At 39.3% G+C, this 18,792-nt stretch overlaps 1 protein-coding gene across 8 annotated transcripts in view; it reads right to left on the reverse strand.

Moving 5' to 3' along the window:
- The window catches only part of LAMA2 (laminin subunit alpha 2), a 615,089-nt gene that overhangs the window by 223,624 nt on the left and 372,673 nt on the right, over positions 1-18,792 (reverse strand). For 6 of the 8 annotated variants that reach the window (XM_027602582.2, XM_027602583.2, XM_027602581.2 and 3 more), the window contains 4 exons: positions 13,551-13,637; positions 5,034-5,245; positions 1,079-1,185; positions 69-332 (listed from right to left, as the gene is read on the reverse strand). In XM_027602582.2, the coding sequence (XP_027458383.1) occupies positions 69-332; positions 1,079-1,185; positions 5,034-5,245; positions 13,551-13,637 (670 nt within the window). The remainder of the gene's footprint in view (positions 1-68; positions 333-1,078; positions 1,186-5,033; positions 5,246-13,550; positions 13,638-18,792) is intronic. The other 2 variants (XM_027602585.2, XM_027602584.2) reach the window with 1 other exon arrangement.

The following is an 18,792-nucleotide window of genomic DNA, read 5'->3' on the forward strand; positions in this document are numbered from 1 at the left end:
GAAGGTCCGCTGCAGCACACGCAACACAACATGCGGAGGCATGAGCCATGCAGCGCCTCTGGGATTACCGGAGCTGGGGCCCGATAGGCTCCCCGAGGGCACCCGCTGGAGCTGCTGACAGCCCACCTCAGAGGAGGCCCTGGCCCCCGCTGTGCTCTCTGTGACTTCTCCTCCTGCCGCTGCATCTGCCTGCTGAGGCGGCACTGTCGCCCTACGAAGCCAGATTTACACGCACATCTTCCTGTCACATCACACCACGGTGTCACAGAGCCAACGGGATTGCAGTCACACCACACACAGAACTGCTTCTCTGGATCCCACCATGTACCGGGCTTTAAAAGCCAACAGAAAAACAAAACAAAGGAAAAAAAGAGCATACGCCATTATTCACGAGATGGATGCTGATGACACTTTCAAACTTACTACAGCGGGGCCAGTTTGCCATCTGAGAAATGTTTGTTCTGTTTAATAGTCTTTATCACCAAACATACATATTTAGAAGAAAGAGGTAGTGCGGATCTGTCACTCTCATGGAGGGAAGGAAGGCGCTTGCCATCCTGAAGGCAGGGCAATATGCTCAGGAACAGAGGGCAACATGTTTTGATATTTTTGTTTCCCTTTTAGAAAAATGATGTATCTAAAAATATGTGGATTAGCTTCTCTACTGAAAACTTTAGTTGAGTGCTCCCTGGAACTCACTTGTAAATGACAGAACTAGAAAAAAGTGTTTGCTAAAAACAAAGGATGTGATGTATTTCATTCTGCCAACGTAAGAGCAAAGAGTATTTTACTCACTGTAGACTGGGATTAAATTGATATGCTATTTGTTTTAAAAAGTCTGAATTACAGTAAATATGACACAAATTCACTGCCAAGGAGAGACAGGTTGAAGGTCAAAAGCTAGTGTATAGCAAATTTTTTTCTATTTTGGAAAAAATATTTCAATGATCACAGTGATGGCACATATAGAATTGGATAATCCTGAACTCCTCTTTCAATATATTTAGTATGTACATCGTTGAAAGCTAATGAACATTTTCGAGGAGGAAGTGATTCTTCATCAGCTCCTACTCCTTACCTTACACTCATCACACCGCCGTCCCTGCACGTTAGGTTTGCATTCACACTGTCCCGTCCTGGCATGGCAACTCTCAGAGAAGGAGCTGTTGACATTACAGCGACAAGCTGCAAAAAGAAGAGCGATCTGTGGTTGGGAAAACACTTCCTGTAGTATGAATAGGCTTGTTAAATAGTAATACCCCCCATATGGTAACACTGGAACTAAGTTTTAGAACAGAATATTTTCTGATTTGCTAGGTGTTCTGTTAGGCGTTATAGCATTCAATTCTTATAATGAGTCTACAAAAGCTGTAGAGATGATTCATGTAAAGCTACATCACAGTGCATTGATTGATTTTCCCAATCACCAGCATTTTTCACAGAGCTAGAACAAACAATCCTTAAATTTGTTTAGAACACAAAAGACCCTGAATAGCCAAAGCAATCTTGAAAAAGAAAAGCAAAGCTGGAAGCATCACGATTCCGGACTTCCAGCTCTATTACAAAGCTGTCATCATCAAGACGGTATGGTACTGCCACAAAAACAGACACATAGATCAGTGGAACAGAATAGGAAACCCAGAAATGGACCCACAACTATATGGTCTACTCATCTTCAATAAAACATGAAAAAATATCCAATAGAAAAAAGACAGTCTCTTCAACAAATGGTGTTGGGAAAACTGGACAGCAACATGCAGAAGAATGAAACTGGACCACTTTCTCGTGCCATTCACAAAAATAAATTCCGAATGGATGGAAGACCTAAATTGAGACAGGAAACCATCAAAATCCGAGGGGCCGACACAGGCAGCAACCTCTTTGACCTTGGCCATAGCCACTTTTTACTAGACACGTCTCCAGAGGCAAGGGAAACAAAAGCAAAAATGAACTCTTGGGACCTCATCAAGATAAAAAGCTTCTGCACAGTGAACGAAACAATCAACAAAACTGAAAGGCAACCTACGGAATGGGAGAAGATATTTGCAAATGACAAATCTGATAAAGGGTTAGATCCAAAATCTATAAGAACTTATCAAACTCAACACCCCAAAAAACAAATAATCCAGTTAAGAAATGGGCAGAAGACATGAATAGTCATTTTTCCAAAGAAGACATTCAGATGGCTAAGAGACACATGAAAAGATACTTAATATCACTAATTATCAGAGAAATACAAATCAAAACTACAATGACATATCACCTCACACCAGTCAGAACGGCTAAAATCAACACCACAGGAAACAACAGATGTTGGCAAGGATGTGGAGAAAGCGGAACCGTCTTACATTGTTGGTGGGAATGCAAACTGGTGCAGCCACTTTGGAAAAGAGTATGGAGGTTTCTCAAAAAGTTAAAAATAGAACTACCCTACTACTAGGTATTTACCCAAAGGATACAAAAATACTGATCCAAAGGGACACATGCACTGCAATGTTCATAGCATTATCCACAATAACCAAATTATGGAAAGAGCCCAAATGTCCATTAAGTGATGAGTGGATAAAGAAGATGTGGTATATATACAACGGAACATTATTCAGACACAAAAAATGAAATCTTGCCATTTGCTATGAAGTGGATGGAACTAGAGGGTATTATGCCGAGTGAAATAAGTCAGTCCGAGAAAGACAAATACCGTATGATTTCACTCATATGTGGAATTTAAGAAACAAAACAGATGAACATAGGGGGAAGAAAAGAGAGAGACACAAACCATAAGAGACCCTTAGTTATAGAGGACAAACTGAGGGTTGCTAGAGGGTAGGTGAATGGGGGTGGGGGGTTGGAATGGGTTAAATGGGTGACAGGCATTAATAGGAGGGCACTTGTTGTAATGAGCACTGGGTGTTGTATGTAAATGATGGGTCACTAAATTCTACTCCCAAAAGTGATATTATACTACATGTTAACTAATGGAATTAAAATAAAAACTTGAAAAAATAACAAAAGCAATACAAATTTTTAAGTGGCATTTTTAAATGAAATGTATGAACCAAACAATAACACATAAATTTAAAAAGCAAAGTATATTTCTTTGTAGTGGTGTACTTTCCGTGAACAAACCTAGAGGAAACTACAATAATGATTTATCATGAATTTTCTCTTCTTGAGGGTTTACTACCTATGCATAGATGAGCTATCATATATAAGAAAAATTATAAAAATAGATAATTTGTTTCTTATATTTTTCTAAGCTAAAGAGCATTAAAAACCCTAATCATTTCTACATGTACCTCATGGCAAGTGGTATAAAAATTGGTGATGGTTTGAAAAATAATTTTATACCACAATTCTCCTATGTGTTTTTTTTCTTTTTTAAAGATTTTATTTATTTATTTGACAGAGAGAGAGAGACACAGCAAGAGAGGGAACACAAGTAGGGGGAGAGGGAGAAGCAGGCTCCCTACAGAGCAGGGAGCCCAATGCGGGGCTCGATCCCGGGACCCCAGGATCATGACCTGAGCCGAGGGCAGACGCTTAATGACTGAGCCACTCAGGTGCCCCTCTCCTATGTGTTCTTATGCCACAGATCCCCAATTTACTACAATAAAATGAGTGGAAAGATCTCCTTAACTTTATGGAGGGAGTTATCAGAAGATAGAAAAAGAGGTCACACAGCCCTAAATATGCAAGCCACAGAAACAACTACTATGAGTGCTACTGCCAAAGGGGCTACCACGTGTGAGCATCCCAGGCCCAAGCAGTGCACTGGACACTCTCCATGTGCTAGATCTTTTAATCCCCACAGAAAATCATGACCTTTTATGTAAATGAGGAAACTGAATCTCAGTGAGGTCAACTGCCTTGTCCAAGGTCACATAGCTAGAAACTGTAGATCCTAGATGTCTTTGAATGGGAGAATTTCTTAAGCGCCCTGTGATTTAACACAGGTAAACTTACAATGTTTAAAGGTACTTCTTTCTGAGACTGTTGGAAATTTTACTTTAAAAAAATACCAATTTATAGGTGATGTTAATAAATCCTTTGTTATTGAGATGGGGTGTCCTACCTGGTCTTTGGTGTTCATAGCAGAGACAATAACAGGACACTACAGTGGTTTCTATAATTTTGCAGCTCCTAGGTCCTAACTGAATGACTGGAAGAACCCCTTCTTACATAATGAAGTTGGCAGAAGTGAACTGTGGGTATCATAACCTGCCCTACCTAAACGTTATGGCAGCAGCTGAAGTCGAGGATGGCATGTAAAGTACTCAGGTGCTGACATGGATTCACATTCCACTGGACTCTGCACAAGAAGATTTCCCTTGCATATTACGTTACTGCTAATATAAAGCATTAGTAAATTCTATGCAATGCTGAATAATGCAGCTAAGGAGGTGGAGGTGGCAGGAGAAATGTACTGATTAACATGGATAAGCCCTACAATAGCTAATTTTGTAAAAGGAAACACAGAAATACTGTTCTGTGAATAGTCCTAAGGTGAAAGTCAATAATTTAACAATTACAAATGCCAGTGTGTAGAAATATGGGCAGAATTTTACACCCATTATGAAGTGCAAGAATGTGAAGTTCACATATGAAAGCATAACGGATGAACACCCACAAACAGGCACCAAGGAAATAATGCGGACAGATAAATTCATTAAGAAAATGATTACCATCGAGATAAACAATAAGGATAAATGGGGCTTACCTAATTTCTAAATTCTTCTCTCCCATCGCGGGCATAAGTTTATTTTAAAATCTTCATTCCACACATAAACAAAAACAAAAATGTGTGCATCATTTGAAAAACAACAACCCTTTGACAACGCAGCGATTTTCAAAGGATTGACTCTATTACTCCAGTGAAATATTTTAGGATGTGCAGACTCTGTGTATAGGCTGTGTGTCTATGATACATGTATCCACATAATTTCCTACCCTCCAATCCCCACTCAAGAACTCATCAGCTGCTCTGAGGTGCGAGGCATCACTTCTGTCAAGGGCGTCAATAGTTCAGGACTTACGCTGACAGTTCTTTGCATCAACTGCGTCTCCAAAATACCCATCAGCACAGAGCTCACAGAAGCGGCCTGTTGTACCTGGCTTACATATCAGACAGGAGCCAGACAAGCTGTCACAGCTGCCAGGCATGGAGAAGTCAAGGTTGTCACTGCATTGGCATGGCTGACATGATCCTCCAGGTACAGAAGGTTGTCCAAAATAGCCTTCTGCACACCTACGGGGAAAAATTTCATCAGTGAGTATTTGGGAAGAACTCATGAAACCCATTGGGGGCAATGCTTATACATTTTTTACACTACCCTCTCCCAGGATGATAGGTTTTTCCTTTTAAGTGCTCCTTTTCTCGAACGCAAGGTGATTAAACAATGTTTTTCTATAACTGCAGTGTAGATACAAGATGAAATCCTGCCAGCCTCACTAGTAATTAGATTTCAGCCAGGAAAAAAAAAAAAAATCTTGTCACTGGCACTGAAGACGAGACCAAAGCATAATAAGAAATCTGCTGCTGGCCCTCTAGAGGAATCCAGGTCCATCTTGGAAAGCCTTTGTAGTGCAACACATCATATGTATCTACTCCAATTGGTTGTTTTTTGTACAAATATGTAAGGTTCACGTTTTTTGTTGTTGTTGTAGCAAAAGCTTGTTATGAGGAAACAGACTTGCAAGGCAATTTAGCAGCAAGAATTCAGAATTTATTAAATAGAAAATTGTGACTCAAACGATTCTCATTATTATTCAGGTGGGGGCCGTGGGTATCGCTGCATTAATAATAGGTTTGTATATATTTGCATTTCCATACAGAGGCAGATTTTCATTGAAGAGCTTTACCAAGAAGCAGGTATGCCTGCATCTTAGGGTAACATGCTGTAAGGTGATGCTTAATTGTGCCACAACTCGTATTAGCAAACTCTAAGTCTCTCTCTCTCTCTCTTTTTTTAAGGACTAAGTACTCTTTTACATACTATTGGAAAAACAAGTTTGTTTGTTTATGAGGCAGAGCAGAGAAGATTTTTTAAATTATAGTATCAAATTTCCCCTTATCCATAGGTTGTTTCAAAATGCTCCTTAATGTCACAGATGCACAGATACATGGTTTTAGGAGGCATCTATTTATATTCTGCTCTGTCTTCTCATTCAGTTTACATTTGTTCATGCTTCATATTAAACCACACTTGCCAGAGGAGAAACAAAACAGTGCATCTCTAGTCTTACAGTCAAGCTGGCTCTGTCATCTGTACCATCTTGGCAAAATAAAAAGTCCTGTGCAGCAAAGATCAAAACTGAAGGGGGACAAAAACAATATGGAAGAATATAATTTCAATAGTACACACTTTTGTGCTCCTCTAGTCACAGACACGTAAGTAACTATGTAGAGAAATGCTCTCTACCATTCAAAATAGAAATGATTTAAATCCATTACATTATGTGAGGATATTTAATAACATCACAATTATGGGCCAAAGTCATTAATGACTCTGAGTTTTCTAGAACACGTGTAAGTGCCATAACCTTTTTTTTTAAGAGAATTAACTTTTGTCCATAATTTTTAAATGAGATTACTAGTTTTAATTATATTCACAAAATATTGTACAAATCATGAAAGTCATAGTATAAATACTGCTTGGAAGAATATGTCACCCACAAATATAATTGCTTATTAATTATCCACTGTAAAATATGAACTAACATTTTAGTGCATAAAATTTCCCCACAATTCATAAGTGGTATTCCATAAAGATAGTGGGAAGACACTTTTGAATTTGAGCCCAATTCTCCTTGCCTTACTCGATATGCAGAGCTTATGATCACATCCACATATACTCCCATCTCATTTTGTTTACCATTAAGAGTGTGACTCCACTCCACTAGAATAACGATATACAATGATCATTATTGCAGCCAACAAAAGCCCATTATTTTCAGCTCACTTTCCGCAAAATGACTTACTGCCCTCAGGAGAGATGGTATTATATAACAAGATCTGGGAATTTTCCTTAACATAGATACCAATTAATAAGCCTAAAATTCTCCTACAATAAAAAGGAACTTTCTGTTCATGAGAAAATCATTACAATTAAGTAGACTAACCAAAGAAGCATCTTTTATTTTTTGTTGGAGAACACGTAAGAAAGCATATTGAATATACATGATAGATAATTCATATGCCGCTCCATCAAAAGTGTGCATTCAGGTTTTATTACTAGTGTGTGTATATGTGTGTGTGTTTCCATACATAGTAGTTTTAGAGACATAAAAATGTGTAAGTAGAAATTTAAAAGTAATTCTAGGGTCAGCAAATATAATACAGCTAATAATCTAACGTTTGTAAATAATAATAGTGTTTTATAGTCTGATCAAGTTGGAGTCACTTAATAAAAATTAGTGTGAATGACAGCCCTTTAGACCTTGCCAGCCTCTGAGTTTTTCACTCTATAAAAACTAATTGTCATTTGAAATCTCAGGGTCTCTCATTTTCATACGTAAGGCAGAATGAGAACATTTCTTAGCAGAGGTTATTGGATTCCTTGCTACAGATGGATGTTCTGACAATACAAAGTCGCTGTTCCTTTCCACTTTCGCTAACTTTTTTCATACCAAATTGCAATATTTTAGAAAGAGACCTTTTAATGTAGATGAGATTCTAGATGCCACATGCCATTATGTAATATGGTTCTTTCTATCGATGACTTAGGAACAATATGAGGGAGAAAGAGAGAGAGAGAGAGATGAGAGAGGGAGAGGGAGGATAGCAAAAGTGGAGAGAAATGGCAATGAGAAGTGCAGAGCAATATTGGTAAGATTTCTCTCACTCTGCTGCTTCATTTTTTCAATAACTTTTGGCTAAAATATGTGGCCTAAGGTCCCATTCAGTATCTATAGACTAAACATAGTGCTTCAATCTCTATAAGCATACTAGAAGAGCTCTTGTTCTTTGCCTCTCCTGCCCTTCCTCAAATACCTACTGAACACTGCATCATACTAATATAAATAAGGCACAATCTTTATGCTGCAGTCCAGGGAGAAGAAAGATGTACTTAAAAACGTGGCAGGGAGCTACTACAGATATGCCAATGTTCTCAGAGAAGAACAGAAAAGGGCAACCAATTCAGATTAGGATTCATCAAGGACACTGTCAGGATGATAGAGTTGAATTGGAAAAGTTCAGAAGGGTGAGTCTCACATGGAGGAGTGGAAGGGCTGCAGACTTCTAGTCATAGGGAACAGTATTGGCGAAGGCACAGAGGAGGGTGGCTGGAGTGTAAATGGGAGTGGCTATGCAATAGGGATGTATTCTTACTACTTCCCATGTGACTGAATCAGTTAAAGACTGAGTGAGTTTGCCTGCTTATGTGGTTCCTTTCTGCAAACTAGAGGAAGAAAAGGGTCCTCTTTGAGCATATGCAGAAAAACGAAGAGATAATGGACATATTGAGCACCCAGGATTCAGGCTCCTAATCTGCCCCTCGGCTGAATACTTTTGTGCAGTATACAAACTGCCCAACCACATAGGAGCAGACTTTGAAACCTTACTGGGAGTCACAATTCTGCTAACGGTACTACCGAGTTAAGTATGACTGTCTTGCTTTTTCTATTTCTGTGACTATACGCTCCACATCTGAGACTCAAGGGCACAAGGAGACTCAGGCGTGAGTAGAAATTCTCACCAGCATAGTGGTAATATGGTAATTAGACTCATTCAAAGTCAGGAATTCATGAAGCAGAGAATATCTAAATAGGATTTTGGGATTGAAATTTAAAAAGCAAAAATTTTTCTGACCTAGAATATGTATCATACGGATAAAATTGTAGGTAAAATTCCGAATTTTAAGCAGTTAGGTTCCAACACCTTCTGCATTCTCAGTGGCCATTGTGAAATTAGTCTTGACGTTGCCCTCTCTCTCCTCACTTGGGGAGGAGTTGTTAAAAATTTGCCAGCTAGGGAGGGGACAGGGCTTCGGGGGTCCCTGTACCTCATCAAGTTTCATGTGGATCCAAATGGGTCAACTTGCCACAGTCTTTTTTCTTAAGATTTATTTATTTATTTTGGGGGGCGGGGCAGAGGGAAAGAGAGAATCTCAAACAGACTCCCTGCTAAGCGCAAAGCCTGCCCATGTGGGGCTTGATCCCATGACCCTGAGATCATGACCTGAGCTGAGACCAAGAGTCAGACGCTCAACTGACTGAGCCACCCATGAGCTGCGCCGGTCTTTTTAAGTGTCTCTCCATTAAGTATGATATATTGCTGGAGCTACAGTCTTATTCTGAAAGTAGCTTAGTGACAAGTAGAGCAAGTCTCATCGGCATTTAGCTCACTGTTTCTCCATGTTCTTTTAAATTTCTCTTGATGCTCCAACACTCACCCTTTCACCCTTCAAGATACTTTGTTTTTCTATTTTTTCTCCTCCTTGATGATGACAGATGCCCAGAATCTTAGCAAAGTGCCATGATGAATACCTCATTCCCTCATTCTCTCTCTGTTTTTCTTTTGTTTAAAATATTCCCCAGAGGAAAGCAGTAATATCTGAAAATATGGGTGCTTTGGCCCCAAGCAAAAGTTTCTGAAAAGTGTAACTAGTGTTCTACATGTTATAGAATATCAGACAGTATTTTATTTATTTATTTTTAAAGATTTTATTTATTTATTTGACAGAGAGAGACACAGCGAGGGAGGGAACACAAGCAGGGGGAGTGGGAGAGGGAGAAGCAGGCTTCCCGCCGAGCAGGGAGCCCGATGCGGGGCTCGATCCCAGGACCCTGGGACCACGACCTGAGCCGAAGGCAGACGCTTAACGACTGAGCCACCCAGGCGCCCCAATCAGACAGTATTTTAAATGAAGTTAAAAAAAAAAAAGCGGAATCAGACCTATAAGAACAGAGAACACACTAACGGTTGCCATGGGGGTCGGGGCTGAGGGTAGGGCAAAATGGTGAAGGGGAGAGGGAGGTACAGGCTTCCAGCTATGGAATGAATAAGTCACGGGGATGGAAGGCACAGCACAGGGAATACAGTCAATAGTATTGCGATAGCGTTGTATGGTGACTGATGGGAGCTACACTCGTGGTGAGCACAGGATAACCTATAGAGTTGTTGAATCATTACGTTGTACACCTGAAACTAATGTAACATTGTGGGTCAACTAAAAAAAAAAATAGTTAATATTTTGTCATAGCTTGTTTTGCCATTCTCTTGCTTATGATTGTTTTCATTGCCTCAGGTCTAGCAGCAAGACCATCTTGTGCTACATGACTGAGTGAGAGGATCTGACAAGGACGAAAGCAGAAACACAGCAATCTTCCAGACTTCGGGCTCTAAAAGTCACCATTTCTATGAATGTGGCCCCTCTTACTGCAATTCGCCCCCAAACAGAAAATGGCATGAGGTTAGAAAGGCAGATGGAGAAGGGATGAGAATAGAGAGTTGGTGGGTCCCAGTGTGGAGTGAAGACAGCAGATTGAGTCCTGCACCCCCACTAGTGGTACGAAGTAGTGCAGCGTTATTTGGCCTGAAGAGAAAGGCAGTTGGGAGGATGGGAAAAAGGAAGACGTTGGCAGAAACAGCCTTGGATGTTTGTCCCACCATCTGTCCATTGCCCCCACAATACAGAGCCACACGCGTGTGTGTGCACGTACACACACACACACAGAGCCACACACTCATACAACCTCACAGTCACACAAATAGTCATATACACACTCACAGACACACACATACTCACTCACTCACTCAGGCATTCAGGTTTCTGCATACTAAGTAAGCTTGTTAGAACTTTAATTCAAGCCTGGGAGATGGGGAGGAGAGGAAAAAAACAGATTTTTTTAAATAGAAATATAATTGACATATAACATCGAGTAAATTTAAAGTGTACCTGACTGAAATTATGTTTCCAAGCTCTCACAGCTTCCACATATAGAGATTTGGTCTCAAAATAGAAATTAAATTGAGATAAAGAATATAAAGTTATGATTCCTGTCCACCTGAGCTGTAGTCTGAGATGCATTCTTGAGATAGATAGATAGATGATAGATAGATAGATAGACAGATAGATAGACAGATAGACAGACAGATAGATAGACAGATAGATAGATAGATAGACAGATAGATAGACAGATAGACAGATAGATAGATAGATGGGTATAAATATAGATTGATACAGATATAGTAAGGATTTATGGTCACACAAGATTAGAAAACGCTGGTTACAGGATAATGGATAGAGTTGTCCAATCACTATGTTGTATACCTGAAACTAATGTAACATTGTGTGTCAGCTACACCTCAAGAAAAGAAAAGGCTTAAAGAAATTAAACAGATTTCTTCCATCCAGGACATGTCAGAATTTTTAACATGCTAATAGATACTTCAATACTTATGTGATCACAGGACTCTATTTCAAAAACATCTACAGTTTGGGAAACACTGCTCTAGTTTTCCAAGGCTGATTTTATGTAGATGATGTGCACAAACTGATTACACCAATCACTTACAGAATAGTTTTGATTACAAGATTTTCAGGGCAACCAGGATCTTCTTCTTCCTCTGACCCTTATTCTCCTCTCCTTCCATTTCAGCCTGCACATCCTCAAAAACGTTTCTCCTCATATTGTGAATCCCTCTACTAATGGACTTTTGAGCTCATATAAATACAGAGAAATGATAAACGCTGAATATTCCTGGAAAACCCTAATCCAAATTCTGGCTAGAAAAATATAATATTCCATCTTCCATATCATAATAGTCTAAGATGATTTTTGACTGAAAAACTTTTGGAGAAAAGATATGCCATTTGAGAAGCAGCATATATCCATTTCCATTTTTTTAAGCCAATTAATAAAGATTTTGAACAGAAAATCATGCTTACTGTCAGGTATTTCTTTCCTCGGTGATTTTGATTATTCAGATTAGAACTGTTTCCAGAATACATTCAACCATTGTCACCCAGGCACGTACACACACACACACACACACACACACACACACACACATACACACACACACACACAGAGCCACACACTCATACAAACTCACAGCCCCCCACACACACACACACACTCACACACAGTCACACACACTCACAGCGATGTGAGCTGCTTGAAGGTAAGGACGGTGCAATGCATCCGTTTGTATCCTATATAGCAAGCCCCACGCCTGTCACGTGGTAGTTGCTAAACTGATGTTTGTTAAATAAAATGCAGAATGTTAAACTTACCTGGTTCAAAAAGGATTGTCTACCATGTATAGAAAATACAGAGCATAAAGCAAAGTAACATAAATACACCAGAGACCATGCTCCCCTGGATAAGTGGATTTAATGGCGTAGCGTGACAGATCAGCTATCATTTTCCAGTTGCTAAAGAAAAGGTTGCCCGTAGTGAGCCAGGGGCTTAGGCACTTGGTGTAAGTCTGTCTTGGCAATGATGTATCCTGCGATTAGAGTAAGTCATCTACACATGCCCTCCTTTTTATTTTTTTATTATTAACACAAAGACCTCCAGTCCCTCGGTTGCAAATAAATCATCCCTATTTCAGTTCTAGTCTTCCATTACTCATTTACAGATGTTGCCATGCTCACAAACAGTCCTTGTTGCTGCTGGGAACCGTCATTGGCACATCGTCCACAGATGGCTAGCTGTTGGCTAAACTCTCTCTGGGTGATCGGCTCCTGCTTCATTAACTTTATGCACCCTGGCTGAACTAGGGTGACAAGAGGACAGGAAAGGAGATGCAGAAATAGCCCTCTGTGGGCTCTGCCTTGGTGATAATGGGTGAAAGCAGGTCACTTCCTCTGCTTCCCCCACCCCCCAGTGATGGCAGCAAAGGGGAAGACTTCCAGGGCTAAAACCAGAGAGATGTCGGTATACTTGTCAATGATATCAAGGGAGAATTTTGTATCATTTTTATACTAAGACCGAAATACAGAAGAACCTTTCCTTCAAAAATAGTTCAGGAGAAAAATAACCACACAAATTACATAAAATCATATCTCTGGTTCCACTGCAAAGCAACCTAGTAAAATCAACAGGAATTAAAATACGGGCTTAGAAGTAATTAGAAGAGGATAGAAATCATGATAATAAATCACGTTTTATTTCTATTTTCAAATATAAAGTAAATTATGGACCGCTTGCTGAACTATGAACTACACATTTAAGCCCCATTTTAAGAACAAAAAACTAATTATGAAAAATAAATGGTGCCAACATAGACAGTAAGATAAATCTTAAAGTGCATGACTTTCCACTTGAGCAATACTTTCTAGAAAGATTGTAGGTTAATGCTTAACCTTGAAGATAAAAACATTAATCAAACACTCTCTGAGTGAACGGAGCTTTACAGAGCAATTTCTAGAGAATAAATAAACTATAAGAATAAAATGCATTTGTATGACAAGTACAGTGAGAAACTTTACTTCACCTGAGTGTGGCAGCATTTCTGAAGTAGTGCAAAGGATGATAATGCCTGTGGTTTTGTAACTCCCGAGTTCAAAATCCTCGTGACAGACAGTGTAGTCCGTGCTTACCTCTCACAGCGTGGTCCTCTGTACCCGACAGAGCATGCATCACAGATCAGTCCGAGACTTCGGTCTAAATGGCACGTCGGGCTAAAGCTATGTTGACATTGTTGGGGAACAACAGAGACAAGGAAGAAGCACATACACAAAGTCACTAACGGCATATTTTCATTTCTCTTCCTCCAGGACTGCTGTGACAAAAGGGTACACAGGATGGTCATTCTTGTCCCACAGATGGAGATGAGGGTCTGGCCAATCGAGGATGAAATGACATTGTTATTACTGCAGATGTGAATATAGCCCAGTGGAGAGCAGGAGCTCTGTGGCATGTTATCAACTGACTTTTGACTATTCTGGGTCCATGATCATCAGTAACAAGTGGCACTATACAGTCGCTTTGTAGGGGTAGCCCAGGCCTGGCAAGACACGGCATCATACACTTTCTTTCAAAACCTTCTGAATTTGAAGCAGCTCAGAAAAGTCTGTTAGAGATTTTGGAAAACTCAGTATGTGATCTTGGGAGTAGTGATGGGAGTGGTGGTGGTGATGGGGCTCCTACTTTCAGTACTGCTTCCTTGTGTGTGTGGGGGGGGTGTGGGTGTGTGTGCACACATGTGTGCATATGCACAAGCTGCTGCCCATGTGGACCCAGGGACATGCTGTTTAGGCAGATGAAATCTTCCAAAAAGTTTTCAGAGGAGATAAAGCATACGGATTCTGCTTAAATATATAGTCAACCAAACAATCCCCCAAAACCTTGTCATTGCACATCTTCTGACATATTCCAAATTTGATCTCTCTCTTTGTACACATTTCCAGTTTGGGTCTGAAGTAACAGAACTGAAGACCACATTAGGATCCAGCAGAGTAATTACAGAATTATATGCCAGCCTTCAACAACATGTACAACCCCAGACATACTTCTTTGCCTTTTGAGAGATACCCCTCACGCATGAACACTTGTCCCAAGATTGACCCAATCGCTTTCTGAAGAGCCATCAACCCTTCTGAATTCTGTGAGATCTGTTGCTCTACCATTTTAAAATAAAATGCCCCCAATTAATCGCTCTCCCATTATGTTTTCCCTAAATAGATTTACTTTTCTATTTTATATGACAGGACAATTCAATAGAGGCTTGCTTGATGGCTAAGTGAATTAATGAGCAAACAACAAATTAAATATTCCAAGTCCTGATTGTGTTCTGCTCCTGACGCTTGAATAACTTTGGAATACTTCCTTGACTTTTGTGTGGGTCAGATCGCAAGTACTACTTCTGAATAATACTCCTCTGGCTTAACTCACAGCAGTCCTGCAAAGATTTAATAATTTTTTTTGAGAGTAGCAAGTTATCAGAATGTCTGTCATTTAAAACATTTCAACTCAGTGGAAAGCCAAAATGAATCTATTGAGGTAAGGCACGGGAGAAGCCTGGCTTGTGCTACCTTGAGTTACAAACATTACCCAGATAAAAGACGCCCTGTTAAGGGGTTGTGGAGGCTGCCATGAGCAGCAGAACCAAGTCCCAACTAGCCTGTGCTCTGTGAGGGAGGGCCATCTTTTGGAGAGCAGCCTGGCACTTGCTCCCAAAAGGACCTCACCATGAGTGATTTTCTTGGCAGGTGAATGACTGTGTTTTGGCACATGTAAAAATGGAAAGAAACAGATGTTTTTTTCCCTCCTCACCTCATGATTTGCTATTGTTTCCAGACATAAAAGGGAGTACTGGATTTTGACAAATCTCTAAAATACATGTATGTCTTATTTTAAAATTGGCATTCAATACTGTCTCATTGTCCAGGGACAAAATGACTCTGACTAGAAGCCCCGGGTCTCCCACTCATGTGGGGCTCTAGTGATTGAAAGAAAACCGCACCAATTATTTTTTAAAATCCTAAATCAGTTTACCATAAGTCATGTCAAAGGTGCTTGACAAGGTTTCTGACACTTTGAAACTATAAAATAGATTTCAAATTCTTAAATATACTCATGTGTCAGTTAAAACCAACAGAAGTAAAGGAAAATGCACCCACTGACAAAAATCAATACTTTTTCAGGAAAAAAAAATAAGGAATAACAGTATCTTCGATTTGACCAGCTCTTTACATGTTCAGAGGACTTTTACAAATAATTTTATCACATTTGCACAAAATCTTATAAGCTGGTTGGGGCAAGCATCATTTATCTTGCCCACGGTCATAGCTAATATCCAGGAGACTTTAGCATGGAATCTAGGACTTCTCATTTCTAATTTGATATTCTCTTTTCCCTGTAACCAACCAGCATTCATTCTACTGGTAAGAATTAAGTAAGTTTAAACTTTTGGTAATACATCACTTGACATGATGCATCTAAATAAAATATCCCCATAAATTATATCTGTATTTGTGATTCAATATTCTTTAAACAATATAAACTGCGGGTTTACTCACTTCTCACTATAATTACAGTTACTGCTATAAGGAAGAGGGCATTCAACAACAGAAATAAAATGAGAATGGGAAATAAACATGGACAACAGAAAACGTCTACAGAATTTATTCTGGCCAATGCAGCAAGTGACTTGACACTGATTTTGGCCAAAATATGAAGCTAACTATTCTGTGACAGAAAGAGGGAACTGTAAGAACATTGTTGATTTCCAGTGATTCCAAGATTATGTCATTTAACTCTAGCTGGCTAGCTCTCCATCAGCAGAGAGACTGTGTTCTGCTTCCTGAATTATCCACTTCATGCCACAGAAGACACAAGTGATCCAAAAATAGCAGGCATTTTCCACAAGTAGGAGGAAGATAAGCTACTGGTCAACGACCTAGTAAGGATCTGCACATGGAAATAGTCCTTCTTAATGGCTGAACATAGATTCTTAGATTTATAATGATCCATTTATAAGTATGTAATATGTGTATGTTTGTGTGTGTGTGTATATATATATATGAATATATATGCAAATATAGGTGTTTGTGCTAACGTATGTGCCTATGTACATATACAATTGGCCTTGCTCCAAAAAGAATTTAATTCTACCTGTCAAAATATGTCCATGAAGATAAAATGGTGCAATAAGGTTCAAGAGAAAAAACACTTAAAAATAAGATAAAATCAAGGGTGCTTTTAGAGCACAAAATGCATACATATCATAAGGTATTTTTTTTTTAAGATTATTTATTTATTTATTTGACAGGGAGAGAGAGACACAGCGAGAGCAGGAACACAAGCAGGGGTGTGGGAGAGGGAGAAGCAGGCCTCCCACAGAGAAGGGCGCCTGATGCGGGGCTCCATCCCAGGACCCTGGGATCATGACCTGAGCCGAAGGCAGAGGCTTAACGACTGAGCCACCCAGGCGCCCCAGGGTATGTTCTTTTGAAAGTGGCAGTCAACACATGGCTTTGAGCTTTCTCTCAGCTAATGCAAGAGGGAACTGCATTGCCTCTTGGGACCCTGATGTGATAATGAAATAACCACCCCTTTTGCCACTGGTGTGAAATTTCCAGCATTGTAAAACCAGGGTTATAAAATCAGGGCGTGTTCTATGTTGCGTATAGAATAGGGGAGCAGGACTCTTGCTAACTAGCTGCAACCTGGAACGTCTGAGTCAGGGAAAGAGAAACCAGAAGAAGATGATGCTGCAGTGTCCACAAAAGAGCTGCGGGAAGGGTGGTGAGAACACCCAGTCACAGCTGCCCAAGGAGCAGAGGACCGAAGGAAGGGAGAAAAATGAAGGGAAAACTCCTTTACTTGATGACGGTGGTTTGGGCCACATGAAATTCTGAAGTTTTTCTTCTGTAAGGTTTTCTTCTTTCAGGTCAATGATCTCTGTCCTAAATCTCAGGAGAACCAGTAAGCAAACATAAATATTTCTTTGATTACCTTCAGAGGATATGAAATCCAATTTAATGTCCATCCCTGAATTTTGTAATTAGAACTGGGTTATTTTCTGTGTTTTGGGATGCTCTTTGTCCTCTAAACTCGAGTGTCTCATTCAGCAAAATGAGAGAATACGATCTACCTAGTAAAGCCTTTCATACTGATCAAGTACGAAAGCAAGCATGTCGCAGAGTGCCACAATAAATTACGGCTGCCATTTAACAATGTTTTACATTGTTTTTGCCAAAATATGTTGATTTGTTTCCATTTTAAGGTATTTCATTACTTGTTAATTAAACCTGCACTTTTTCATCATGCTCTAATCCCTACATTTGTGTTAGCATAACTGTTGCCAAATCCTGGGATCATTTCTTATGACGGACATTTGCAGTGTGTCTAACATGAACTTGTGTTAATTTTCTTTTCTTTCCTTTTGTTTTCTTGCTTCTCTTCAATGTCTCTGTAATTGTTTCTATTTCTATAGCCCCCTTGGAAGAAGCACAGAAAGGTGAATCAGAATATATGGGCTCTAATGATCATGATCGAGGCATTTAATTTCTCTGGAGTTTAGCTCTCCCTCTGGTAAAATACATCATAATCGCTCATGGAGACATAAAACAATGTGTACGAAAGTGCTCTGAAACATCTAACACCCTCAGAGATTTCTCAAGAATGTTGGTGAGTATTTTCTTAAATTTACCTTCTGTCTTGGAATAGTTCTATTTCTCTATTAAAAGTAATAATTACAACAGCAATAATTCAATGTAGCCCTCTGAGTGAGCCCAAAAGTCAGCTCTAGGAGTGTTCCATTCTTTTAAAAATTTAAATTCTAGCATTCCTGATGCACCCAAAGAAGTAGTATTCAAAACGATATTAGTAAATAGGACTTTATTGAGGGCCTACCCTCTGTCCAGTCTTGTGGCAAGACTATCTTGAATTTTATTATACAAATGATTTCAATAATATTATCTATTCAAACACATTCTGAATGTTTAAGGGTGGACATTCATGTGTCTCTTTCATATTATATTTAATTTATAAGCTATGTGATGCCAGAAATTAATGAATATAAAACATTTGAAATATTTACATACTTATTTGCTTCTCTAGAGATAAATTTCACTACCTAGTTACAATCTATAGCTAGAATATATACATCACCAAGATGAGAGGGCAAAGCAAACAGTGGACACTGTGAATAGCTGATGAAGTTGATATATATGTATAATTTAAATATATGCTTGTCTGTGTTTATATATCATAATAATTATACCAATCTATCTTTATCTCCCTACATATTTGATTTATTTAGCAATATTAACTAAGAAATTTGGAAGCAAAATGCTTGTGATCTATAAGATTTATGATCAGGGATTAAATAGATAA

Source organism: Zalophus californianus, chromosome 7 (genome assembly GCF_009762305.2).
Source record: "Zalophus californianus isolate mZalCal1 chromosome 7, mZalCal1.pri.v2, whole genome shotgun sequence".
NCBI classification, from domain to species: domain Eukaryota; kingdom Metazoa; phylum Chordata; class Mammalia; order Carnivora; family Otariidae; genus Zalophus; species Zalophus californianus.